General features: G+C 37.9%; 2 protein-coding genes across 4 annotated transcripts in view; one reads left to right on the top strand and one right to left on the bottom strand.

Moving 5' to 3' along the window:
* Positions 1-876: 876 nt before the first annotated feature.
* cstpp1 (centriolar satellite-associated tubulin polyglutamylase complex regulator 1) lies at positions 877-20,768 on the top strand. 2 transcript variants are annotated; one of them, XM_061917366.1, is made up of 10 exons: positions 877-1,093; positions 1,177-1,279; positions 5,456-5,586; positions 9,294-9,378; positions 11,092-11,177; positions 11,528-11,720; positions 16,844-16,953; positions 18,512-18,575; positions 19,494-19,680; positions 20,606-20,768. In XM_061917366.1, exons 1-9 carry the CDS (start codon positions 1,039-1,041, stop codon positions 19,660-19,662), a joined length of 996 nt encoding a protein of 331 aa, XP_061773350.1. In that variant the 5' UTR covers positions 877-1,038; the 3' UTR covers positions 19,663-19,680; positions 20,606-20,768. The 2 variants fall into 2 exon arrangements, with proteins under 2 accessions (XP_061773350.1, XP_061773349.1); XM_061917365.1 differs by lacking the exon at positions 20,606-20,768 and having other exon boundaries at positions 879-1,093; positions 19,494-20,009.
* The window catches only part of LOC133563303 (C-Jun-amino-terminal kinase-interacting protein 1-like), a 39,438-nt gene continuing 31,631 nt past the window's right edge, over positions 19,976-27,782 (bottom strand). For both annotated transcript variants that reach the window (XM_061917363.1, XM_061917364.1), the window contains exon 12: positions 19,976-27,513. In XM_061917363.1, the coding sequence (XP_061773347.1) occupies positions 27,441-27,513 (73 nt within the window). In that variant the 3' untranslated portion in view covers positions 19,976-27,440. The remainder of the gene's footprint in view (positions 27,514-27,782) is intronic.

Raw genomic sequence — 27,782 nt, 5'->3', positions numbered from 1 at the left:
AATAATATTAGGATTATGAATACATTTTGACATGTGCCAATTGAACAACCAAAAACTACATGGAGTCATTTGGGAGCCGAAAGAGTCAAATTTGTTTAGGGAGTCGACTCACAACAACCGGATCCCTTAAAAGAGTCTCTTTAGTACATAGGACTTCTGTCAAGTTTGATATAATGGTCATCAGTACAACCTAGGTTACAATTTCCGGTAAACAATAAAATCAACACTGCATTATCTACCAATTAAGTTAGTTTGTTTGTTTCATAGTTATTATATGTTTTATTGATACCCTTATATGCAATAAATCAACGTAATATGTATTTTTTTTAAGAAATGTGAATTGTTTAATCTAACGAGCTCAGCATTACTTCCGGTTTTGTCACTCGTTGATGACGTCTGACGTGTTTCATAAATTTGAATTTTCTCCAGGGCGGAGAAAGAGAGAGGGGAGGAGGGGGTCTGAGAGAGGAGTTTATTTTTAAAAACCCATATTTGTATTCAACAAAGCCAGTTTTGTGGCGTCAACTAACGACCTTCTGATAAACATTGCTTCTCGCTATAGTTATAATTGTTTATATTGGTAAAGTACTGGCATTGAAATCTGTGTGCGTCATGGCATTCTTCATTCTTCTTCACTGATTGGTCGAATTTCAAAAATCAAACCCCGCCCTTGGGTGTAACGTTTTGAGGTCAGGAGACAATAATAGTTTCTTTGTTTGGAATTTGGCTAAATAATATTTGTACTTATTTCCACTTGTTTGTGGCTATTTAACTTTTTAATTATGTACGATAATAATACCAGAGAAGAAAGATACTATTTTTACATGACGTCACCGTGAAGTGACAGAACGACTATTTTGAGCTTGTGTTTCTTAACGACAATCAAAAATGTGACTCAAAATATCCGGTTTGTCCTAGAAACCGCCATATCCGGACAGGGCGGAAATGTAATAGCATGCAAAAAAACCACAACCGATGTTAACGATTACAGGATTTTGCTTTCATTATTGTCTTCATTTTTAGAGTTTTAATCGCTATATGACGTCAGGAATGAACTGTTTTAACCCAGCTGTCACGGTTGACGAATACCTCGGTGAGTTGTGTTTTCTTCACATTTGCAGGTCATTCAAACAACAGTTCAATGAAGGTGACTTTATATTATTGTGTCATTCACAGCGGAGACTAACGTGCTCTTTTACCTGAGTGATGCTTTGGCTCAGCTGCTGGAACACAAAGAAGAATACACCAATGTTGGCGTCACCCGCTACTTTGCTGAATAGTAAATTACATCCAATTCTCATTCATCTACTCATGTAGTTCAACGTTCTGCAGATACGTAATTGTGTTATAATTGTTATAATATTGTGGTACTGGTTACTGTAACTAGGTATGTGTGTAAAATTTCAAATATTCATTGATTTACATTGAAAACAGTCTTATCAGACAGGACTTGTAAAGGCAATTCCACTGATATAAATTTTCTTGTGATAAATATTTTACTATAGACAACATGCACTATTTCTGGTCAATTTATTAATACTAATCCAATAGGGGTTGATTTTTAGGTGTGACATTTTTGTTAAGGGCCTACTGAAATTAGATTTTCTTTTTTAAATGGGAATAGCAGGTCCATTCTATGTGTCATACTTGATCATTTTGCGATATTGCCATATTTTTGCTGAAAGGATTTAGTAGAGAACATCAGTGATAAAGTTTGCAACTTTTGGTCGCTAATAGAAAAGCCCTGCCTTTACCGGAAGTATGTTCGGGAGTTGCAGGGCTCCACACATATTCACATTGTTTATAATGGGAGCCACCATTAGTAAGAGCAATTCGGACCGCAAAAAGCGACAATTTCCCAATTAATTTGAGCGAGGATGAAAGATCCGTGAATTAGGATATTGAAAGTGAAGGACTAGAAAAAAGAAAGAAAAAAAAACGACGGCTCCGGGCGGCGGCAGTGTGAGCGTTTCAGATGTAATTAGACACATTTACTAGGATAATTCTGGAAGATCGCTTATCTGCTTATTGTTTTAATAGTGTTTTAGTGAGATTTCAAAGATTGTAAAGACGTACCTCAAGGTCGGATGGCTGCGGTGAACACGCAGTGTCTCAGAGAGAAGCCGAGGAGCCAAGCTCACAGCTGCCTTTTTTGACATGACAGCTGCTGCAGGCCGATGAATAATCCACTGATGTCCCCGGTAAGATATATATCACAATTTCCCCATCCAAAAACACGCTGGTTGACGTAGAGAGAACATGTTCGCTTGACCGCTCTGTGTTAAAGCTTCACAACAAACAAAGAAACACCGGCTGTGTCTCGGTGCTAAAGACAGCTGCAATCCACCGCTTTCCACCAACAGCATTGTTCTTTATAGTCTCCATTATTAAATGAACAAATTGCAAAAGACTCAGCAACACAGATGTCCAAAATTCGGTGTAATTATGCGATTAAAGCAGACGACTTTTGGCTGTGTGTGGTGCAGCGCTAATATTTAAATAAATGATACATGGGTTGTACTTGTATAGCGCTTTTCTACCTTCAAGGTACTCAAAGCGCTTTGACACTACTTCCACATTTACCCATTCCCACACACATTCACACACTGATGGAGGGAGCTGCCATGCAAGGCGCCAACCAGCACCCATCAGGAGCAAGGGTGAAGTGTCTTGCTCAGGACACAACGGACGTGACGAGGTTGGTTCTAGGTGGGATTTGAACCAGTGACCCTTGGTTTGCGCACGGCCACTCTCCCACTGCGCCACGCCGTCCCTTTTCCTTACAGTCTGTGACGTCACACGTACGCGTCATCATTCCGTGACGTTTTCAACAAGAAACTCGCCGGAAATTTGTAATTGCAATTTGCTAAACTAAAAATGCCGTATTGGCATGTGTTGCCAGGTTAATATTTCATCATTAATTTATAAACTATCAGACTGCGTGGTCGGTAGTAGTGGGTTTCAGTAGGCCTTTAAGTGAATTATATTTATATAGCGCATTTCTCTATAGTTAAAGTACCAATGATTGTCATATACACACAAGGTGTGGTGAAATTATTCTCTACCGCTTGTCCCTTTCGGGGTCGCGGGGGGTGCTGGAGCCAATCTCAGCTGCATTCGGGCGGAAGGCTATGTACACCCTGGACAAGTCGCCCCCTTATCACAGGGCCAACACTAATAGACAGACAACGTTCACACCCACATTCACACACTAGATAAATGGTTGTACTTGTATAGCACTTTTCTACCCCGTTTTAAGGAACCCAAAGCACTTTGACAGTATTTCCACATTTACACATTCACACACTGATAGCGGGAGCTGCCATACAAGGCGTTAACCAGGGCCCATCAGGAGCAAGGGAGAAGTGTCTTGCTCAAGGACACAACGGACGTGACTAGGATGGTAGAAGGTGGGGATTGAACCAGTCACCCTCAGATTGCTGGCACGGCCACTCTCCCAACTTTGCCACGCCTTCCCCTGCCAGGGTCAATATAGCGTTGCCAATCAACTTATCCCCAGGTGCGTAGTGAAACCCAATATCTAAGTTACATTTAAACCAGTGTAGGTGGCACCGGGATTAGGTGAGCAAAGTGTTTTGCCCAAGGACGCAATAGCTGTAACTAGGATGGTGGAAGCGGGGATCGAACCGCGAACCCTCAAGTTGCTGGCATGGCCGCTCTACCAACCAAATCCAACTTTCAAAATGTCATAAGCATTTATGTCCATTTCAAAAAGGTTGGTATCACTGGAAAGCTCCTTAAACAATGAATCAGGAATAACAGGTTTTAATATGTAATAATAACAGTAATTATTTTAAATCAATTAATTGTAATGTACGACATGAAACAGTAGATCAATTTAAGGGTAACAAAAATCAATATCATTTGTAAACTACAAAGAATACTGTTCAAATGAAATTCCAACACAGAATCACATGAAATCCTTGCAGATATTACAGCAAATATGACTTAATATAATGACTAGTACTGCTGTAAATAATAAAGTTTGGTAACACTTTAGTATGGGGAACACATATTCACCATTAATTAGTTGCTTATTATAATGCAAATTCGTAACATTATTAAGTACTTATTAATACCTTATTCTGTATGACCTTATTATATAACCAGTAACCATTAAGTAAGAGTCTTCCCTCAATAATCTCAGAATTATTGCTTATTAGTAACCCTAACCCTTATATGTTCCCCGAGTGTCCAAATAACTCTAAATTAAGTATTTGTTACTTTAATAAGCAATTAATTAATGGTGTATATGTTCCCCATACTAAAGTGTTACCTAAAGTTTCATAATAGGTACGATCAAGTAATTATAAGGTTGGACACTATATGTGATAGCCCCTGGGATGATATTTGATTAGTATTAGAACCGGCCCACAGGCCACAGCCGCCTGCTGCTGTTTAACACACACCAATACTCCATCAGTGTTGGTGCTAGGAATTTTCAAAATGGGGTCCCCCCTCCCATCAAGTCATAAAAATGGGTCACATAGTAAGTTTTTGGGGACTCACTTTTTTTGTTACGGTTTTGCAAACAAATGATAAATCTATGCATTATCTTGTTATATCTCACATTCTATATTGTGTTTTGGTAAAAAGGTTGTCATAAACGTTACTTAATACATTAAAAAAATACAGTATTCAGTTATTAACATTCATTCACTTTCTTCTTTCCTTCATTGATCTAAACTTTACCGCTTCTGGTATTTTTTTACTATATTTTTATTGTAATGGTTTCAGAATGTGTTTTTTCTATTTTAGGCCAAAGTAAGACAAAGAAAACAATCCGAAGTTGTCTTTATTTTTTTAGTTTTAATGCCATGATTTTAATAGTCCGACCCGCTAGTGCACAGAATTTCCTCTGTGTCGAGTGTAAACTTAGAAAACGTTGTCAGAGATTTGTGGTGCTTGTTTTTTGTCATTGTCTTTTTTGATCCGAAAATGTCAATATTTTACATCAACTAGAACATGTGTTCTACATCATCAGTATTGGTCTACGGTGGTGATGGAAACGCAAACGCAGGTGAACTCTCAATACAGCGGTCCAGTCGCTACTCAGATTGCGCGATCAAGAAAATACACACATACCTACTACAATTTATACTGAAAAATTATTTTGTATGTGTATATTATGACACTAATGAGAAATTGTCATAGAAGGAATCTTGGCTTGGCTGACAGAAGACTGCTTCTTAATGAGAGTATCACTAGAGGCACAAACCAAACAGATTATAACACGAACAGAACACCAACCACATTTATAATGTCAGAGATAAAAGAACTAAGAGATATAATAGATGAACTAAAGCAGTTACCTCGTTGACACAGTGAGGCATGCTGGTAACAAGGAAGTAGAGGAGAATGTGTAAGAGGCTCCCCCCAGCTCTACTAAAATATAATTAAGATGTGTTTTATACTAATGTGTGTGTATTTGCAGTTTCAGCAGCGTGAAGAATAGTAATCACATCCTCTTCAGGGAGTTTAACTACATCAGGGCCACTCCTCATAACAGAGCCTCATTCATCAGAGTCTTCTGGAGGTGCTACAGACAGATTGGCATGAGTGGAGGTGAGACTTACCAAAAATGGTAAACACATGGTACAGTATTGCCTTAGCAACATGCGCGCTTAATTGGTTTTGTGGTGGGCTCTCCAAAACACTCGTATCTGTAATCGGCCGTTGAAATTAATTGAAATCAATCAAATTGGTGCTTGGGTCACCCGAAACAGCACAATTTTAAAATGTAACATGCCTTTAAAAAAGAAAAACACTTTTTAACATTTAAAATATTGTATTCAAAATATTGTATTAAAAACAATACAATAGAGCCCTGCGATGAGGTGGTGACTTGTACAGGGTGCGCCCGAATGTAGCTGAGATAGGCTCCAAAGACCCCCCGCGACTCTGAAGGGGACAATCGGTAGAAAATGGATGGATGGATGGACAATACCAAACAATCTATTATTTACCACAAACTATGGCTGCACAATTAATAAAATTGTAATCACAATCGCGATTTTGGCTGTTAAGATGAAATGAGGGCCTGGGTAATCGTCGGCAAGATTGATATTTAAAAAGCAGGCTGTGCTGCATATCAAACCAAGCACTTTTGCAATTGCGATGGCAGAGAACAACCCCTTAAAGCACACCCCTGTATTCGCCAGACGTCAATCAATCAATCAATCATTCAGTCAATCATTCAATCAATCAAACTTTACTTACATAGCCCTTAATCACAAATGTCTCAAACAGCTTCACAAGCCACAACGACATCCTCGGCTCAGATCTCCCATCAGGGCAGATAGAAACTCAACCCAATGGGAACAACGAGAAACCTTGGAAGGGGCCACAGATGTGGGGACACTCACCACACCGGGTGACCGGTGCAATGGATGCTGAGTGGATACGGTTAATAATGTGAGAGTCCAGTCCACAATGGTCATTGTGTTTAAGTTCCACCATGCCAAACCAACATTTTAACATTATTAGTATTATTAACATTAACAAATGTATTTTTATTATTTTATATTTTTGCCTGGTCATTTTCTGTAAAACACTTTGAATGGCCTTGTTTATGAATTGTGCTCTGTAAATAAACTTGCCTAGCCTTTTAAAGTTAGACTTAGACTTAGCCCTAGAAAAAGTTTATTGATCCACAAGGGAAATTGTTCCGCATAGTAGCTCAGTTACAAAGGATGGAAAGGATAATGCACACAAGGGCACTAAAAGAAGGCGAAAACAAAAGGTATAAAGTAGACTAAAAATATACCATACTAGCAATATAAAACATAACATATATGTAATATTTACATATTATATATACAGTATATAATATATTGTATAATTATATACAATATATAACAAATCCCAATTACCATGTATAATATTACCGTATATGTAACAGCTGCAGCAAAAAAAGGGCAGCATAAAATAAAGAGTAGATTCAGCAGAAAATATACGTTATAAATTTTCCTTGGGTTCTTGAAGCCAATCGCTTTATTTCACTTCATTTCACTGGCTTCAGTTCTGTGCAGTCTCAGCGTGCGTTTAGGACCGCACTGCTGTTATTAGATGGAGACAAGTGTGGACAATGTTGGAGACAAACACATTTGCCCCACCCAAAAAGTTTACAGTGGAGGAGAAAAATATTAGATTTTGGTTTCATTTTGAAAGCGCAACACAGCGTTGTGTCACTGGTTGCTCCTTCACTCTGCTGCTGTGACTCTGAGTGTTAAGGACAGTAGGAAACATGCAGCAAGCGATCTGAAAAATCGACTATGTTTAGGGAACCTTTCCATGAATCTGCCTTGTTCATAACGTCCTGTTTATTTGCATGGATGGTTATTTAATTGCTAACTGTGTCAGTGATCCCAATGACATCAACACTAGCTAAAATGTTTTGAGTTGTCACTGAAGCACAAAGCTTGTGTATTAGATGTGGGGGTTATCACTCCTGGGCTTCACGGTGGCAGAGGGGTTAGTGCGTCTGCCTCACAATACGAAGTTCCTGCTGTCCTGGGTTCAAATCCAGGCTCGGGATCTTTCTGTGTGGAGTTTGCATGTTCTCCCCGTGAATGCGTGGGTTCCCTCCGGGTACTCCGGCTTCCTCCCACCTCCAAAGACATGCACCTGGGGATAGGTTGATTGGCAACACTAAATTGGCCCTAGTGTGTGAATGTGAGTGTGAATGTTGTCTGTCTATCCGTGTTAGCCCTGCGATGAGGTGGCGACTTGTCCAGGGTGTACCCTGCCTTCTGCCCGATTGTAGCTGAGATAGGCGCCAGATTTTCATTTGCCAAACTGCTTTGTGCTTTAAATTGATATTTAACAGTAAACAACATGTTTTTTTTTACATTATTTGTGTGGTTTTCATGTCACTAAGTTTTTACAGTTCGTCCGACTCAATGTTTTGTGAAGGTTTTGCGGTGTAGAGCTCTTTGACATATTTCTGCTCTTAACTTTTTATGTCTCTTTCCGGTACTAATACAGTATGTGTACCATCCAGTTTTAAACTCAATCTTACGCCTTTGGACGCTTGCACAACACACTGCGCTGCTTGTCTCCTTTGAGTCCCACTAGCAGGACTAACGGCTAACCATCATGCTAAATAGAGTCTGGAGACACTTTTCTGTTCAGGGCCAACAATTTCTTGCTGGTGTTCTAGAGAGACGTGCTTCTCATTGAAATTTATGCACCCCCTGCATCTGTGCAACTGAATAAATCCAGGTAATGCTAAAATGTAATTGGTCATTGAAGGACTCTTTCACAAATTCAGTCGTTACACTAAATAACAATATTTTTGTATTTTGTCATTTAATATATATGTTTTCACACGACAAATGAATGATTAGGTCAAGTGGGGGGGTACAATTAATGATGCCCGGAACACTGATGAAATGTGACCATAAAAAGTAATGTAATGAGAAAAGACAAAAATATGTGTCTTTAATTGTATGGATGACTTTAATTTAGCCTTTTATTAAACTATTATATTACATGATGGCGTCGCATTCAAACCTCCTCTGTGCCCAACACTGTTTTACCTAACATAATGAATATTTCCATCCATCCATTTTTCTACCGCTTATTCCCTTTTGGGGTCACTGGCCCCTATCTCAGCTACAATCGAGCGGAAGGCGGTGTACACCCTAGACAAGTCACCACCTCATCGCAGGGCCATAATGAATAATTGTAATTGATAATCGTGATTTCATTTTTGACAAATATAATCGTGATTATTATTTTGGTCATAATGGTACAGCCAGCCCCTCTAAAAACTCCAGTAATTTCATGAGGTAATATAATGATAATATTAATATTGTATAGCGTTTACCTCTGAAGAGTACACTTCTACAGTATTTGCTTCCAGCTGCTTCTCCGTCAAACACACCGTCAGCGGTATATCTATATTTTTATGGATAAATGTCAATCATTGTGATATAATGACAGAGATGTGTGTAACTAAAATCTTTTCTTGCAACTTGGGAGCATAAAAATGAGCCAAAACACTCTTAAATTGAGGTACCACTTTATAGTGCTTTTATACCTTCAAGGTACTCAAATTGCTTTTACAAAGTTACCTCATTTACCTACTGATAATGCAACTTGGGATACAGTGTCTTGTTTTTGTGTCTTAAAGACTCTTTAACAAAGACTTTGTAAACATTATCATTTTAAACAAATCCAAGCTCTAAGAAGATTATTAAAAAAAGCGCCAGCTTGGTTGATCTGTACTCTTTGTGTGATTTCTTTTAAAATGACTTTGTTGTTTACAGATATGCTGTCTATGTTGGAGTACAGCTCCCTACTTCAATTACTATGCCCAGACTTCCCAGTGGAGATAGTGAAGAGTGCTGCCAGGTCAGTCATCATTTTTTCCACTTATTTGGTATTGTTTGACATCACTCGCAGATAGCATGTTTTGGCCTAACAAATTCATTCAGGAAATTGAGGGTTCAAATCTCTGTTGGGGTATTTCTGTGTGCCAGGTACTCCACCTACTTTCCACATCCCCAAAAGCCTTTATATTAGGTTAATTGGATAATCTGACTATTTATTTAGACTCTATGGATTACAATTGGATGGCAACCTGTCCTGGTTGTACCCTGCCTCTCACCCGAAGTCAGCTGGGGTCAGCTTCAGCTTACCCGTGACTTTAATCAGACAAGCGGTATAGAAAATTAATGAACGAATGAGCCTTGCTTTGAATGTGAACTATGGCAATGTCAGATTCACGTGTAATTACAGAACATTTGTTAGTCGGCATGCCACATAAACAATGTATTTCCATATTTTATAGTATACAGCAATTTTACAAAACCAATTTGCGGCAACTGTTCAAAAGTGGGGTCCTGTCAATGCAAGTCTTCACAGCTGACAAAGCATATCATAGCAAAAACCACTATGAGGTCAAATACTTACAGTGGGTGTTAAAGGATTCAGACCCCATTTAAAATGTTCGCACTTTGTTTCATTGCAGCAATTAGCTAAAATGAAAAAAAGTAAATTGTATTTCTCATTATTGTACATTCAGCACACCTATCTCTGGGCAGTTTCACTCATTCCTCTTTGCAGCACCTCTCAAGCTCCATCAGATTTAATGGGAAGCCTTGATTTTCATCCAGGATGTCTCTGTATATTGCTTCATTTATCTTTCTCTTTATCCTGACGAGCCTCCCAGTTCATGCCGCTGAAAACCATATCCAGGTGATGAGCGCTGCCTGGTTTCCTACAAACATGATGCCTGGCATTCACGCCAAAGAGTTCAAGCTTTGTCTCATCAGACCAAAGACATGTTGTTTCTCATGGTCTGATGGTATTTCAGGTGCATTTTGGCAAACTTTCTTTTACAAAGAGAGGGCTTTTGTCTGGCCACTCTACCATACAGGACTGATTGGTGGGTAGCTGCAGAGATGGAAGTTTCTCGTCTCTCTACAAAGGAATGCTGTAGCTCTGACAGAGTGAACATCAGGCTCTTGGTCACCTCCCTGACTAGACTAAGATGAATGCAGCAATGTACAGAGACATCCTGGATGAAAAACCAACACTTCCAATCCTATCTGATGGAGCTTGAGAGGTGCTGCAAAGAGGAAATTAGCGAAACTGCCCAAAGATAGGTGAGCCAAGCTTGGGTCAACGCATTCAAAAAGACTTGAGGCCGTAATTGCTGCCAAAGGTGCATCAACAAAGTATTGAGCAAAGGGTCTGAATACTTATGTACATGTGATTTCTTAGTTTTTTTATTTCAAATACATTTGCAAAAATGTATATATTTATATATATATATAGATGGGGTGTTGAGTCTACATTAATGAGAAATAAAATGAACTTTTTTGATTTCAGCAAATGTCTGCAATGAAATAAAAAGTGAACAATTTAAAGGGGTCTGAATACTTTCTATACCCACTGTACTACTGCACTGCCCCATTATTTTTTGATCAAAATAATTCAAATAATATTTTTACTATGTGTTTGTGAATGTCAACATGAAATTAAAATACAGTACATGTAAACATCCATAGACAAACATAACTACTAATATATAATTTTTTTTCACTGTCTTTTTTCCTTTAGAATTGCTTTGATGAATGAGGGCGCAAACTGTTTGATGTCTTTCTCGGACTTCCTTTACGCCTTCCAACTGCAGTTTTACTACCAAGGTATATTTCATGATATCTGGGTTTATTAGGATGAGGAAAACATGTATTCTGACATGAGCGAAAATGTCAGTGCATGTCAATATTCTTTGATATAGTACTATAATTGCATTTTTGTCTTAAACGCATATATTTGCTTTTTCACGAGCCATCTATTTGATAATATATTTTATTTGAAGTCTAAAATTCAATATAGTCAACTTTTGCTCAATTATTATTCATCGTATTAGTATACTCTTAAGAAATCATTTCAAATTGTAGTATGTAATTCACAAATAATAATACAAATATTGACTTTTTATAAAATTTTTGAACTGACTTCTACTTTTCCTCCACTTGAATTGTGTTTGTAGAATTCCTGGACAGTGTGCAGCTGATTTACCAGGACTTGTTGGCCGGAAAGAGTCCAAACACTGTCATAGTTCCCACATCAGCTTCTGTCGAACAAATTCCTTGCTTGGCCTTAGAGGAAAAACGGGATCTTGAGATAGAGGCTTCCACTCTGGCTGGATGCATAGATGCCCTCTGTGACCGCTTCAGACACAGGTTGGACACATTTTACTTAAGCTGTGCCGTGCTTGAGAACACTTAACGCCTAAAGTGACCATACCTTCAAAGTAGGCTGGTTTTAGGAAAGTACAAATCATGATGACGGTCATCCCCAAAGGGCTGTTCTTCCTATTTGGATAACTGTCGATGATACATGACAAGTAAAACATGCACTGTATGTTTAGAAATACAAATTAACTTTCTCCTATCACTTCTTTTCGTTGGGTTTTTTATTAAAGGAGGGAATTTTTTGGGCATCGCATGATTTCATTCCGATTCTTGGGGTTACGAATTTGATTTAGAAACTGTTCTTGATTCAGCATGATGCTTGTAATATATTTATTATTTGGTATTTAAATTCAAATAAAACCTTTACAAAACAGGTTACACTAGGTTACAAAAGTTCCTCTTAGCTGCTGATGAACGACTTACGTGCGGTGTTGGCCTAAAAAAATGTCCTCTTAAAAATGTATTTTTACAATTTTATTTAAAAAAATCACAATGTTAAAGGGGAACTGCACTTTTGTTTTGGTTTTACCGATAATTCACAATCATTATGAAAGACACAACAACTGCATTTGTATTCTAAATATTAAATACATGCAATCAAAAGTCCACTTGCAATGGAGCATGTAGGAGTTGCTCTAGTCCAGTGGTTCTTAACCTTGTTGGAGGTACCGAACCCCACCAGTTTTATATGCGCATACACCGAACCCTTCTTTACTGAAAAAAAATGTTGTTGTTTTTTCAAATTCAAGAAAAAGTCATGTTTTTTTACTCATGCACAAAATGAACTGTGCATGAACATCACCTTGTTCAAAGAACAAAACCACACGGTGCATGAACTCACAACAAATTACACACTTTACACACGCCATGACTTGATTAACGTGGACCCAGACTTAAACAGGTTGAAAAACCTATTCGGGTGTTACCATTTAGTGGTCAATTGTACGGAATATGTACTGCACTGTGTAAACTGTACTGTTTCATATAATGTATTCTCTTCCTCTGCAATCTGCTAGTAAAAGTTTCAATCGATCAATCAAACAACCGGCAAATCAGATGGAAAATTAGAGGGAATATTGTTTGGGGGTATCCAAAATACGCCGATAGGGATAAGTTATTATTTACGCGATAAGTTGGCGGAGGCTCTGTCCGCCGAACCCCTAGGGTTTGATCGAACCCAGGTTAAGAACCACTGCTCTATAGTCTGTCTATAAAAGCTCTTAAAAACATCCAAACACCTCCATTAAGGTTTTGTATACATGTTGTAAGTATTTATAATGTAGTTACTGACCTATTAATAATAATATTTAATATTTAGGTATTTTGATTATTCAAAAACGCATTACAACATACATTTTCGTCCCCATTACATCAATGATTATTACTCACTGCAGACTTCATGAGAGCGAACAAACATAATAAAACATCACTTAATGTACAATGTCTGCTGTTATTAAGATGCCGACTGATATAATCTTGTTATAGTCCGGTTTTAGATGAAACCTGACTCATAATCATGGCGAGGAAAAGGGGGTGGAACCAAGCGTTTATTCGTGTCGTTCTCGCCATTACCAGGTCTAAATTGTTTGTCAAAGTGTCCTAACTTGTCGGAATACTTCCTCATTCTTCTACTATCCAGGTGAGAGGCATTATTTATGATCTACAAGGAACTTTCGCAGGCAAATGAAATGAAACACCTTAACACTCGACGATGTCAACATTGGCACACACTCTGGTGATCACAGCGCTGCTATAGTTTGTTTGTGTTGGCGCTTATAACAATATCACTCATACTTGGTTAATATTCAAGTCACGAAATATTTAAGGAGTATTGTATTGAGTATTGCTTTTTTGATGTCTATAATTGGGTTTTATGGGTGGAATAAAGGACCTCCTATTGGCTCCACTGTTAGCTGACTTTTATTTATATTTATTTTGAGTTACAATGCAAAAAATACGTATGTCGTCATGTCTTTCATAATGATTGTAAGTGATAGGAAAAATTCCTAAAAAAGTGCAGTTCCCCTTTAATCAATCTAATAAAAGAAAATAGAGCAATCGAACTCCAACTCAATCCCAGTTTTACAATACTTACAGAGGGATAGAAATGTACAAACCTCAAAGCAATTGAGAAGACATACAAACACAATACTTATTTAATACAATACTAAAAAAAGGAAATCCAAAAATGTATAAAAGCAACAGCATAAATAATATTAATATCATTAATAGTTGTTTAATGGTTTTAATCCTAAAATGTATTTATTTTTTGAAAAATGTGATTTGCACAAATAAACTTTTTTTTCCTGTTCTTTAATCGATTTTTGAAATGTATTCATGTATTTAAAATAAGATTAAATTAAAATTGCAACTTGGATGTGAATACATTTTTTGAGCATTTTTAGTTCTCATGTCACAACCCGGTGAGTGCTCAAGTGGCTGAAGGACCACAGTAGTGTTCGCTGCTTGGTGAGAAGAGCAATATGTGCTTTCGTGTTACAATCTCCAAAAGTGACAATAAAACCGGGAAATAGATGCTGGATTTGTCATTAGTCACTTTTTTTGTAAAAGACAATCTTGCCTAAATACAGCAACAAAGCTAATGAGTTAGCAAAACTGACCATTTTTGCTACATCTTTTTAGTCTCTCGCAGATCAGGTGCTTATAAAAAACAAGGTTGTGATGCCATCTACTGTATGGAAGTTTTAATATTAAAGCAAACATGAAAACATCATTCAACCTATTCTAAAGTATTATAAACATGGTTTCTGTCAAAAACAGGAAAAAATTCACATGAGTTACAATTACTGCAACCAAAATCATTGGACTGCTTACACCCAACTTCACTGCATCCCACACATGAGAAAGTGAAGTTTTTGTATGTACGAGTCTGTGGAAAATAATTTGTCAAGTGGACAATTATTTGTAAAATGAAAGTAGTGACAAGCTGCATTCACAGTAATAGTCGGCAATTCCGGTAAATATACAATACAGGCCAAAAGTTTGGACACACTTTCTTTTCAAAGCGTTTTCTTTATTTTTGTGACTATTTACATTGTAGATTATCACTGAAGGCATCAAACGTATGAATAAAACACGTGGAGTTATGCCATCTATCCATCCATCATCTTCCGCTTATCCGAGGTCGGGTCGCGGGGGCAACAGCCTAAGCAGAGAAACCCAGACTTCCCTCTCCCCAGCCACTTCGTCTAGCTCTTCCCGGGGGATCCCGAGGCGTTCCCAGGCCAGCCGGGAGACATAGTCTTCCCAACGTGTCCTGGGTCTTCCCCGTGGCCTCCTACCGGTTGGACGTGCCCTAAACACCTCCCTAGGGAGGCGTTCGGGTGGCATCCTGACCAGATGCCCGAACCACCTCATCTGGCTCTTCTCGATGTGAAGGAGCAGCGGCTTTACTTTGAGTTCCTCCCGGATGGCAGAGCTTCTCACCCTATCTCTAAGGGAGAGCCCCGCCACACGGCGGAAGAAACTCATTTCGGCCGCTTGTACCCGTGATCTCTACCTTTCGGTCATGACCCAAAGCTCATGACCATAGGTGAGGATGGGAACGTAGATCGTCCGGTAAATTGAGAGCTTTGCCTTCCGGCTCAGCTCCTTCTTCACCACAAAAAATGTGCAATAACTGAAAACATGTTTTATATTCTATTTTTTTCAAAATAGCCACCTTTTGCTCTGATTACTGCTTTGCACACTCTTGGCATTCTCTCGATGAGCATTCAGAGGTTGTCAACTGAAACTTTTGTCCAAACTTTTGGCCTGTACTATAGGTAACAGGTAAACCAATTACACTACTGTACACATAAATTGTATGAGAAATAAGACAGTATTGCAAAATAATAAAAACAGGAACAATGTAGCAAAGATATACATCTGAAAATGTAAACAAAAGTACTAAAATAACTCCCATCACACACATATATTTGTGGAAAAATAACATCAGTAGTCCTTAGAGCACAGAGGGCAACGTGTGCCTAAATCAGCAGCAGAGAGAGGATTTGTTGTTTGCACTGACAGACTAGAAGAGACGCCCAGTCACATAAACTCTGTGAAGAAAATGAAATGTTATGTGTTTGTGTAATAAGAGGTAGTGTCACACTGGTTGAAGGCTTGTGAGTGTTAAATGTCGCAAACATTTTAAGCCAGGGGTGCCAAACTCATTTTAGATGGGGGGGCCACATGGAGAAAAATCTACTCCAAGTGGGCCGGACTGGTAAAATCACGGCACGATAACTTAAAAATAAAGACAACTTCAGATTGCTTTCTTTGTTTAAAAATAGAAGAAGCAGATTCTGAAATTGTACAAATCATAATGTTGTTGGGGTTTTTTTACACCTACATGTTGCGGTTAATAGTATTCTCTTTTTATTTGTCGTTATTCATACTTTCTGAATAAATTATGTGATAAAGTTCATCAGTTAACTCATTAGTGATGATTTTCAATCTATCTAGATAAATATCAAAATCAAATTACTGTATCTTATTTATGTAGATTGATAATTTTCCTCGACTGGTGCACTAACATGTGGTTTACAAAGATACAAAGAATTGCTATTGCGACATCCAGCGGACACATTTAGAACAGCAGTTTCTTTCTTTCAAAAATTTCAAGTACATTTTTATACTTAGCAAACTCATCCCACGGGCCGGATAAAACCTGCTCGCGGGCCTGATCCAACCCTCAGGCAGTACATTTGACACCCCTGATTCAAACCATTCACAAAAGATTTAAATGTAATTTTAGGCTCGTGGTCTGATGGGAGCATATCCTTGAAGCAAGATAGTCTCCATAGAGTAAAGAGAAAGAAAAATGACTTTCAGACTGTTAGAACCATTACCTTGACTACAATTGAAGGAAGAAACCAGGCACAGCTTTGCAACAGCTTCTATACGATGACACAACAAGACAGCGGCAGCATTTATCATAATTCATCCTTATTCCAAGCACACATCCAAGGCAACACAGAAGTGACTTGGAAATGTTGTTCAGTGACTTACCGAGGTCCTGGATTTAAACCCTGTTGTATATCTATGGAGAGACATAGGAATGGCAGTCCAAAAACTTGACTTTATGACATGTTTGTGTGTGCATGTAGTCACCCTCCCAGGTCATGTTTAAAAGACGCACTAGAGGAAAGTGGCAAGGTGGCGTACGACAGCTTGCTGAGGAGCCTGGCCAAACATGAGGTCATAAACCAAACCATTGGTAAGGGTGGCAATGCGCATGCCCATCAGATTCATGTAATAAATACAGTGCATCTGGAAAACCTTTACAGGGCTTCACTTTTTCCCATATTTTGTTAAGTTAATGACAAAGTGATTTTTTATTTTTATTTTTGCAAATTTAGTAAAAAAAAAAAAAAATCTCCAGTACAGAAGCTTTTTAATGAATTTGCATTTAAAAAAAAAAAACTTTTGACATTGTCATTAAGGAGTTTTATGTGTACAATTCTCCCGTCCAAAGGCAAAACCTAGTAACTCACTTCTAGCTGATTTTGAGAAAACAAAGGAAAACCAATCGATCTTGATGGTGTCTTACAAAGATCTACAAAGTCATCAAACGTATAGATGTTTTCTTGAGCTTTCATTTTCTCTCCGATTGAGCCATGGATTGAATCTGCTCTCATGAACGTGTGCCCTTTCTCCAGATATTTTATCACAATCTCGGGTGGGCCCCATTCTGCGTTTGCACATTGGGTAAGAGCCGTGTACAGCGTCCAGTTTTTATTTTGACCTCCACAGTTATCTGCCTAAAAGAGTATGCAAGGAGAAGAATCAAGAACAATACATTTAATGAAGGTGCTTGCAACGTCCTGGGCCAATCTTCCAAATATCCCCTCGTGCCATAATATCTCATAATCAGGTTGACCGTCGGCCCCCATTCGTGCAAATGTCTCATTAAAGACAATAAGGCGAGTGACAAAGAAGCTCCGATTGGTCCCTTGAGATACGAGGTTTTTCTGTTGTATCTACGCGGTTATGTGGTAGTTGCTAGGTCCTGCCATGCGTGTAACAGCTTACTTACGGAACAAATTACAATACCACATACACAAATGTAAAGCATATCACCTAGGAACTCCAAAATTAATTATCAGCTCAGTTTTGACCAAAATGGAGTTACTGGGTTTTGCCTTTGGACGGGAGAATTTTGAGAACAAAAATGAATTTACTCCATTTTTAAATAAGACTGCAACGTAACAAAACGTGGACAAAAATCAAGCAATGTGAAGACCCTTCTGGACGCACTGTACATACTGTTGTTTGAATGTTCAATTCTTGATGATCTCATTGTCACTATGGGATTTATTTGAACTGTTTTGGAATGATTACACAACATTCATCTTTAATCATGGAGAGAATGTCAAGCGTGTGCAAAGCAGTAATCAGTGCTAAGGGTGGCTATTTTGAAGAAACTAGAATATGAAACATGTTTTCAGTTATTTCACCTTTTTTGTTAAGTACACATCTCCACATGTGTTCATTCATAGTTTCGATGCCTTCAGTGACAATCTACAATGTAAATAGTCATGGAAATAAAGAACACGCATAGAATGAGAAGGTGTGTCCAAACTTTTGGTCCGTACTGTATATAATAAAAACCTTCCAAAGAAACTGTTCAAATAAATCATTGAAGTGCCAAAAATGAATATGACATTCATGCCCATGGATTGGATAAAATTTTGACCCACATTTATTTGTTTCACACAAAAGCAAGATGTATAATTACAAACAGTAAATGTTCTGTCTTTGCTTGTTTGCTGCAGGAGCATTACCGAGCAAGACCGAGGTACTAATTGACCAGGATTTGGACCACGAACTGGACAAACTGTGAGAAATGACATATTGTCAAATATATTTGTATTATTAGATCCACTGCTGGTTGATGAACAGTCCAACATTGTTGGTAGGTTTATTTAACAGAGACAACAGAATGTCCACACACACACACACACACACACACACACACACACACACACACACACACACACACACACACACGCACACACACACACACACACACAAAAACTATTAACAAACCTGCTCAGTGGCCTTGTGGATAGAGTGTCCGCCCTGAGATCAGTAGGTCGTGAGGTCAAACCACGGCCGAGTCATACCAAAGAATATAAAAATGGGGCCCATTACCTCCCTGCATGGCACTCAGCATCAAGGGTTGGATTGGGGGTTAAATCACCAAAACTATTCCCGAGCGCGGCCACCGCTGCTGCTCACTGCTCCCCTTAACTCCCAGGGGGTAGTACAAGGGGATGGGTCAAATGCAGAGTGCAATTTCACCACTCACCTAGTGTGTGTGTGACAATCAGTGATACTTTAACTTTTAATAAAGGTTATAGGTTCATTAGTTTTTGATTGAGCAAAACAATAATTTTGACCCCGACATTCATTCATGAAGGAATGTATTACACTGCCAAGCCACAGCCTTAAAACATTGTGGATTTGAACAGTATCTGAAAAGAAGTGGAAAAAAATCACTCATGATATACAACAAAACTCAAATACTGTAAATCAATGTATAACCGTTAATGCTATTATTCTGGGTGTTGTTGATATTCTATCTCTGTTCAAATAAACTGACCAAAATGTTCTTGTCTTTGTCAAGGCCGTAAATGTAGAAAATGAGCAGGGAATCCAATAATGATTTCTCCCAACTGCGAAGTGTATTCTACGACATGAACGAGCACATTCAACATGCCTTTTTCTTGCCTGTTTCCTTCAAAATCTGCGCAGCATTGCTCAGATCTCAGTCAGTCCCAGCAGCAACAGCAGCGGAAGTGCAGTGGGGATGCTGAAGGAGGTGCAGAGGAAGGCCTCCCCCAGGAGAAACATCCACCACAGAAGGAAGATGGAGGTGGAGAGTGACGGCTCCACGGAGGAGACGGACTCCTCTGAGAACTGAGCCTTTCACGCTTGAATCGTGAGACCTTTGACTTGCCTCTCTAAACTCACTCTTAAGCTTCATTTATGGCAGAATAGTGACGAGGAAGTCAACCTTTTAGAACGAGGACTTGCGTGAACAAATGTGCTGTAAAATTACTTATTTATTTATGCCCTTGCACACTGAACTATACAATATAGTGCTTTATTTATTCCCTGACACGTATGGAGATCCTCATTCACATAAAACCCTTGATTATTGGAGATGTAACTGAAACTGACTTGAGATTTCTCATATTTGCTGGAAAATGGAAGCTTCTAAAGTGCACCATGCATGAATCATTTCAATAAATGCAGTTGTAAATGTGATTTATTGACAAGTATAACCATCATCAGCACCACTCTGTGCATCATCAACATCAATAACATGCAGTGTTTCCTCGGGATTGTGGTCAAACATATATAGAATATTAGCTTCTATACATACATACAGTCTCTTTACATGATGTATTATATTAATTATGTACATTAGATCCCTCCCTAAGATACAGAAATCAAAGAGGTGAAATAAAAAGCCACTATCTGGTGCACACAAACATCCACTGGCACATAAGGAGCAAGTGACATGGAATTGGATTTATGGTTCCGATTTGTTGTCAATAATTGAAAGAAATATCCACGTCAGCTGTTTTAGCTGAAACAGAAGTCACACAGAAAAATAAGTAGGCACTCTTTAGTATGAAATATTTCAGTGTGTATTACATGCTTAAATCTAATCATAATTGAAAGTATTACCTGGCACTTCTAATATCTGAGTAGAGGTGAGTGAAGGCAGGGTGAAGTCAATATTTTGATTACAGCTGTTAAACATAAGTTCACTCGGATGATGAATCACAAAGAAATATTGCATTATTCATGTAGTGTGGCTACACAGAATTAATTTTACTTCTTTGCTGTAACCGCAGATGGTTATTGGTGCACTTCAAGATAAGCCCCGACTGGACTTCAGATAAAACTGTTGCCGAATCTTGAACAAATAAATGTAATGCATTCAAGTAATACATTAAAAGATGCTTCTGTATGACATTCTGCCAATAAAATTTAATCTGTGTCTAAATATTGGGCCTTTTTTTTACGTTCATTTAAATCACGCATGTGAGTACTTGCCTGTGATTAATCATGATTAATCCAAACTCAAAAGTGATTAATCTGATTTTAAAATCATTTGACAGCGCTTATTTTATGAGAACACATCTGTGATGTTTTATTTTCTAAAATACTACTAAATAATGTCAGAGATGTGTAATGTTATGTACTGTATACAGCAAGGGTGTCAAACATATGGCCCACGGGCCGGATCAGGTTTGAACCGGCCCGCGGAATGAGTTTGCTAAGTATAAAAATTTGCCGAAATTTTAGAATGGAAGAAACTGCTGTTCTAAATGTGTCCACTGGATGTCGCAATAGCAATTATTTGTATCTTTGTAGATGATGATACAAATGTAAAAAAAAAAAAACACATGATGTTAGTGCACAAGTCAAGGAAAATGATCAAACTACATAAGTAACATCCTGTAATTTGATTTTGATATCATTTTTTTGTATCTTAATAGATTGAAAGTTAACACTGAGTTGACTGATGAACATTATCACATAATTTATTCAGAACAACGAATAAAGATAGAATACTATTAACTGCAACATGTAAGTGTAAAAAAACAAGACCATTATGATTCGTACATTTTCAGAATGTGCTTGTCCTAGTTTTAAACATAGAAAACAATCTGAAGTTGTCTTTATTTTTAAGTTATCGTGCCGTGTTTTTATCAATCCAGCCCACTTGGGAGTAGATTTTTCTCCATGTGGCCCCCCATCTAAAATTAGTTTGACACCCCTGGTATACAGTACAGTTTATGTTGGGAATTCATGGTAAATATATCCCTTATTTGAAAATAACTTGCTTAGTACCCCAAATGAACCGGTACTTTAAACGAAAAAGAAGAACATCTATTCATTGAAAAATGTATTACCATTTTTATTGTGACCATAGCAAAATCAAAGCAAAAAGTCTGATGAGATGTCATATTTTATAACTTGTTCTGTATTATTTCATCTAAAAAAATATAATAATTGTTACAGTACTGTAATAGTAACTATATTTATACAATAATATAATTGGATATTAATAGTATGTAAAGGTTGGACTCCTACTTTGTTTACTTCTTTGACAAGCTCCTTAAAGTTTTGTAATCCATCAGAAATATCAAGCAGTTAAAATGCGCTAAACATTGAGTGTGGTGAGAGTGTTTTTCATTTTTGCTTTTTAATGGATTATAATTTACTTTGTAACGAGTGTAATTTAGAAACTTTTATTTGGTGCATTGACATTTGTATAATATCCACACATTGTGTTATATTGTGTTGTGTCTGTTGGCATTTTGTGTTGGTTAGATTTTTTTTTATTTTTTATTAGGGAAGGTTGTTTGCACTGGGTCATACAAGTAAATGCTGCCCTTCCCTACATTCAAAGCATGACAAGTGGTCATAGACCTGATTTACTCATGTTGACGACAAAACACCGGCAGCATGTAAATTCATGATAGCCAAATTGGACAGCCCTGATTTAGCTCCTTCACATGTGTTTACTCAAAACCTTGCCATGTTGAGTTATTGTCGAATACTAAGTGAGTACTTCATGATGTCAGATTTAAGCATGCAACAGGAAAACACAATTGAATCGATTGCACCGAGTCACCTGGGCCCTGTAATTAGTTTAAAGAAAAATCGTCATGTCGGGAAAAACCCTTAAAAACAAGTCATTTTGGAACATTTGGCCGACATTAGATTGTCTAGGTAGTTGTAAGATACAAATATGAACTTTCAAATATGGATCAATAAATACAAAAAAAACCCCACACACTTTGTTGTCATATGTGCAAAGAACAGGGCCATTATATATTAGGAACTAGAGCACTAAGGTCTATGAACAGTAGGGAATGCCAAAGACAATTTAATGACAGTTAATGCAAACCAAGCAGTTAACCTGACTTCACACGCACATAAAACGATGCAGCTTGCGGAGGATAAACTTCATGCCGTCACGTGAACGTCCGGTCTATTACTCTATTTTTCGTCAGAAACTTCCACTGTGTTTTGAATTGATGTTCCGTTAGATTGGCGAATAGCGTGCTACAGTATTCAGGTGTGGCTTTGGCTTGTTGCCGCATTATTATATGTCTTCTTAGATTGTCTTGTCTTTCTTAAGATGCTTGGACCACTACTTGTGCTCAGTGCATTCCACTGCATCCTGCTCTTAGGTACTTTCATTACTGGTCCTTGTTAGGGCCCGTTCCTGCTTCCCCACCTTTATATTTGTGTCAGTCATCACCTCATTCCTTTATACTAAAGCATGTTAAATTAGGAGCAAACATCCATTCATACTGTTGAACCAGTGTACTGGTTTGACATTCACTCATTCATTGCTATGCTTTAAAGAGACAAATGTGCTCATCTTGAAACTGCCTCATCTCAACTTAGTTATTGTTATGAAGTGACCATCCCTCCCTCTTCTTCTGCAGCTCTCATATTTTTGATTGTATTTGTCATTTACCTATACACTGTGTCCCTTTTCGATTATGACAATGCATTGTAGAACGCACTTTAAAATAACCACATTAGAGCTTATGATATGACTTTTTTTATAGCACAGTGATGATCTAACCCACATTTCTGTCACTGGAGTGTCTGTGATGGATGTTTTGTTTTCCTCTCATCATAACACCATAGGTATAAGTACTTCGTTATAAGGGCAGTTGTGCTGTATCTTAAAAGAGTCCCAAACATCCATCCAGTCATGACTATGGGACAAAGCAGATAGATGCATCCAGTACAAACTCAAGGGCGACTGGACTTCTTCATTCCACATATGCCTTCATGGGAATCCAAAGGCTGGTGACAAGTTCTTACACAAACCTCAGTTAAAGGGAGGTTATTTCACTCGGATGTAGAAGTTAATGACAAGTGACGGTCACTAACATGTATCCATTCGGCCGCTACTAATAGCATTCTTCCTCTGTGCCATCTTCATAGTACTCTTTTTGGGAAAAAAAAAAAAAAAAAAACCCAATACACTGGCTTGTCATTCAAAAAGCCTAGTGGCTGTGGGGCGAATCTGATTGAGGGGCTGCCAACACATATTTCATAGTTCTGGACGTAAAAATGATGTCTAAAGGCAAAGTTCCGCCCAAAATAGACACAGTAATGATTTTAGGCTTGTTTTATAATGCAGTGTACTCCTACCACTGGTCTGAAGACCAGTACCTGTCCATTACACATTTGCCACCAGGCCACACAGATACATTACATGATTTATAAACGCATTTTCTAAAACTTAACTTTCGCCTGTCCCACAATAAGCACTTGTTTATAGATGCACTGTATGATAAAACTGATAGGAAGTCGTCATTTGTTACATCCTAGTTACATGGGACAATGCATATTAATGAACATATCAAATGTAAATATGCCAGATTGTAGCCAATGGCTATTTTTCCATTTGCATGTTGATGGTATACAGTATATACCATCAACGCCCCCTTTCCATCACCAGACTCAATATGCCACCTCCTCGTAGTGTGATGTCATTTACAGAACTGGAGTCGATTTCCCCACATAGAGAGTGTGGATAAGGGCATATAAAACTATGACTTTAACCATTTATTTGCGTGTTTTTGTCAACCTGGTTCATGATTACTTCAAAACTGACATGGTTAACATTGTGGTACATATATACAAATAGTATATAACAGGGGTCACCAACCTTTTTGAAAGCAAGAGCTACTTCTTCGGTACTGATTAATGCGAAGGGCTACCAGTTTGATACACACTTAAATAAATTGCCAGATATAGCCAATTTGCTCAATTTACCTTTAATAAATAAATCTATATATATAAAAAAATGGGTATTTCTGTCTGTCATCCCGTCGTACATTTTTTTTTCCTTTTACGGAAAGTTTTTTGTAGAGAATAAATGATGAAAAAAACACTTAATTGAACGGTTTAAAGGAGGAGAAAACACGGAAAACATGAAAATTAAATTTTGAAACATAGTTTATCTTCAATTTCGACTCTTTAAAATTCAAAATTCCACGGAAAAAAATGAAAAAACTAGCTCATTCGAATCTTTTTGAAAAAATTAAAAAAAGAATTTATGGAACATCATTAGTAAATTTTACTGATTAAGATTAATTTTAGAATTTTGATGACATGTTTTAAATAGGTTAAAATCCAATCTGCACTTTGTTAGAATATATAACAAATTGGACCAAGCTATATTTCTAACAAAGACAAATCATTATTTCTCCTAGATTTTCCAGAACAAACATTTTAAAATAAATTCAAAAGACTTTGAAATAAGATTTAAATTTGATTCTACAAATTTTCTAGATTTGCCAGAATATTTTTTTTGAATTTTAATCGTAAGTTTGAAGAAATATTTCACAAATATTCTTTGTCGAAAAAAACAGAAGCTAAAATGAAAAATTAAATTAAAATGTATTTATCATTCTTTACAATAACAAAAAAGTACTTGAACATTGATTTAAATTGTCAGGAAAGAAGAGGAAGAAATTTAAAAGGTAAAAAGGTATATGTGTTTAAAAATACTAAAATCATTTTTAAGGTTTTATTTTTTCTCTAAAATTGTCTTTCTAAAAGTTATAAGAAGCAAAGTGAAAAAAAATATGAATTTATTTAAACAAGTGAAGACCAAGTCTTTACATTTTTTTCTTGGATTTTCTAATTCTATTTGAGTTTTGTCTCTCTTAGAAATAAAAATGTTGTAAGTGCTGCTATTTGAGCTATTATTAGAACAGGCCAGCGGGCTACTCATCTGGTCCTTATGGGCTACCTGGTGCCCGCGGGCACCGCGTTGGTGACCCCTGGTATATAATATACTCCGGCTTCCTCCCACCGCCAAAAACATGCACCTGGGGATAAGTTGATTGGCAACACTAAATTGGCCCTAGTGTGTGAATGTGAGTGTGAATGTTGTCTATCTGTGTTGGCCCTGCGATGAGGTGGCGACTTGTCCAGGGTGTACCCCGCCTTCCGCCCGATTGTAGCTGAGATAGGCGCCAGCGCCCCCCGCGACCCCGAAAGGGAATAAGCGGTAGAAAATGGATGGATGGATGGATTGTTGCAGGTTGTATCAACACAACTAAAGAAGGGGTCTGCCTGCATACATTTCCAAATGATGGGAATATACGGGGGCAGAGGGGTTAGTGCGTCTGCCTCACAATACAAAGGTCCTGCAGTCCTGGGTTCAAATCCAGGCTCGGGATCTTTCTGTGTGGAGTTTGCATGTTCTCCCCGTGACTGTGTGGGTTCCCTCCGGGTACTCCGGCTTCTTCCCACTTCCAAAGACATGCACCTGGGGATAGGTTGATTGGCAACACTAAATTGGCCCTAGTGTGTGAATGTGAGTGTGAATGTTGTCTGTCTATCTGTGTTGGCCCTGCGATGAAGTGGCGACTTGTCCAGGGTGTACACCGCCTTCCGCCCGATTGTAGCTGGGATAGGCGCCAGCGCCCCCCGCAACCCCAAAAGGAAATAAGCGGTGGAATGGGATGGGAATATAAAGAAAGTATGGATCTGTCCGGTCAAATTGACTCATACAAAATAGGACAGACCAAGCAAGAGGAGTGTGGTTTGCAGAAATCATTTGAATGATTCTGACTTCGAAGAATAATGCTTTTGATCTGAGTTTGGATGGAAAAATGTAAAAAACTCAAGTCAAATGCGATCTCAAGATTTAGTAGCACCCTTGAAGGAAGAACGACTGAGTCCAAAAATTTGGAAAATTGGAGAAAAGAGCAGATCCAGCACGCAAAAATTAGAGAAAAACAATAAAGATGCCAGTATTCTAGTTTTCCTCAAGCATCTTGAGGAAACACGAGCAATGGTGCCTATAGAAGAGCACGGAAGTCCGGAAATGGGAATTCTTTGATAGTTCTTTTTTGCTCATAATGTCAACCATATTAGTTTATAAATAATCATGGACCAGGGCAAAAAAACATGCAATTACGGTGAATGATCAAAATAATAATTGTATATGACTTTATCCACACTGCCAGTGTGGGGAAATGGGCTCCAGTTCTGTAATTGACGTCACACCAAGAGGGGGCAGCATATCGAGTCTGGCGATGGAAAGCGGGCGTTCCAAGTAAAGTTAGTATTGTACTCATTACTCAAAAACTAATTGATATTATGGGAAATGATTTCCCGATTCATTTTCCGGGGCAAATAATATATAAAGAGGACTTGGTAGTGAAATTTTGATCATCTTGACGCTACGGGTCCTTTAAGTCATATGAACTCTACCTCGCAAACATGTGACGAAACCAGGAATAAAAATCTAATCATTGATTAAGGTTGTTGTGCTAGTTTGCTGGCTAAAATATATGAAATTTGGAAGATAAATTGAAAATAGAAAGTAAGTGAGAGTCGTGCAGTTTGTTAGGTGTCGCATTTGGATTTGTCTATATTCTCTCGAGTGTAGGACATACGTGTCTGAAGGTGTTGCAGGGTTTGCAGTGCATTTAGATTTTGTGTTTGCAAAACTCCAATGTATGCAACAAACAGTTATGTGTGTGGTTCTTGTCCAGTACCTATTCCAATTTCCTTCAATTCAGCCTTTGTAGATTCCACTGACGCGGATGATGAATGTACCCAAATAGACCTCCTAGACGTGCACATCACCAATAGTTAACACATTCTGTCACAACGAGGAAAAAAGGTGAGCTATTCAATAAAGATGTCTTCAGTAGGACAAGAGTAGCCAATGTGTTCTTTGTAATACTGTTGGAAGGCCTTCCTGCGAGACATACAAGAGTGCAGATATTAGACAAAACAGAGGATTCAAAGAAATATTCTGAATAATGAGTGTGCATTGGTAAGGTACCTAGGATGTCATTATGCATGTGTACAAATGTGTCGCGATGGGTCAATTTTCTCTGGTTCAGTTCAGTAAAAAATCAATTTAAAAATGTTTCACTTTGATTGAATCACAAATGAGCAGCAGTGCCGTTTAATCGGTTTCATTTGACCATCAAGTTGTTTGCCGCAGCATATTTATCAGCCATT

Source organism: Nerophis ophidion, linkage group LG12, assembly GCF_033978795.1.
Source record: "Nerophis ophidion isolate RoL-2023_Sa linkage group LG12, RoL_Noph_v1.0, whole genome shotgun sequence".
In the NCBI taxonomy this organism is placed as follows: domain Eukaryota; kingdom Metazoa; phylum Chordata; class Actinopteri; order Syngnathiformes; family Syngnathidae; genus Nerophis; species Nerophis ophidion.
Note: the sequence above shows the minus strand (reverse complement) of the source record. Positions and strands in the feature narration are given on the sequence as shown.

Coding starts and splice junctions, on each gene's coding strand:
- cstpp1 (XM_061917366.1), top strand. CDS start 1,039: ATGACGTCAGGAATGAACTGTTTTAACCCAGCTGTCACGGTTGACGAA. Junction 5,587..9,293: donor ACAGATTGGCATGAGTGGAG/GTGAGACTTACC, acceptor TGTTGTTTACAG/ATATGCTGTCTATGTTGGAG. Junction 16,954..18,511: donor GGTCATAAACCAAACCATTG/GTAAGGGTGGCA, acceptor TGTTTGCTGCAG/GAGCATTACCGAGCAAGACC.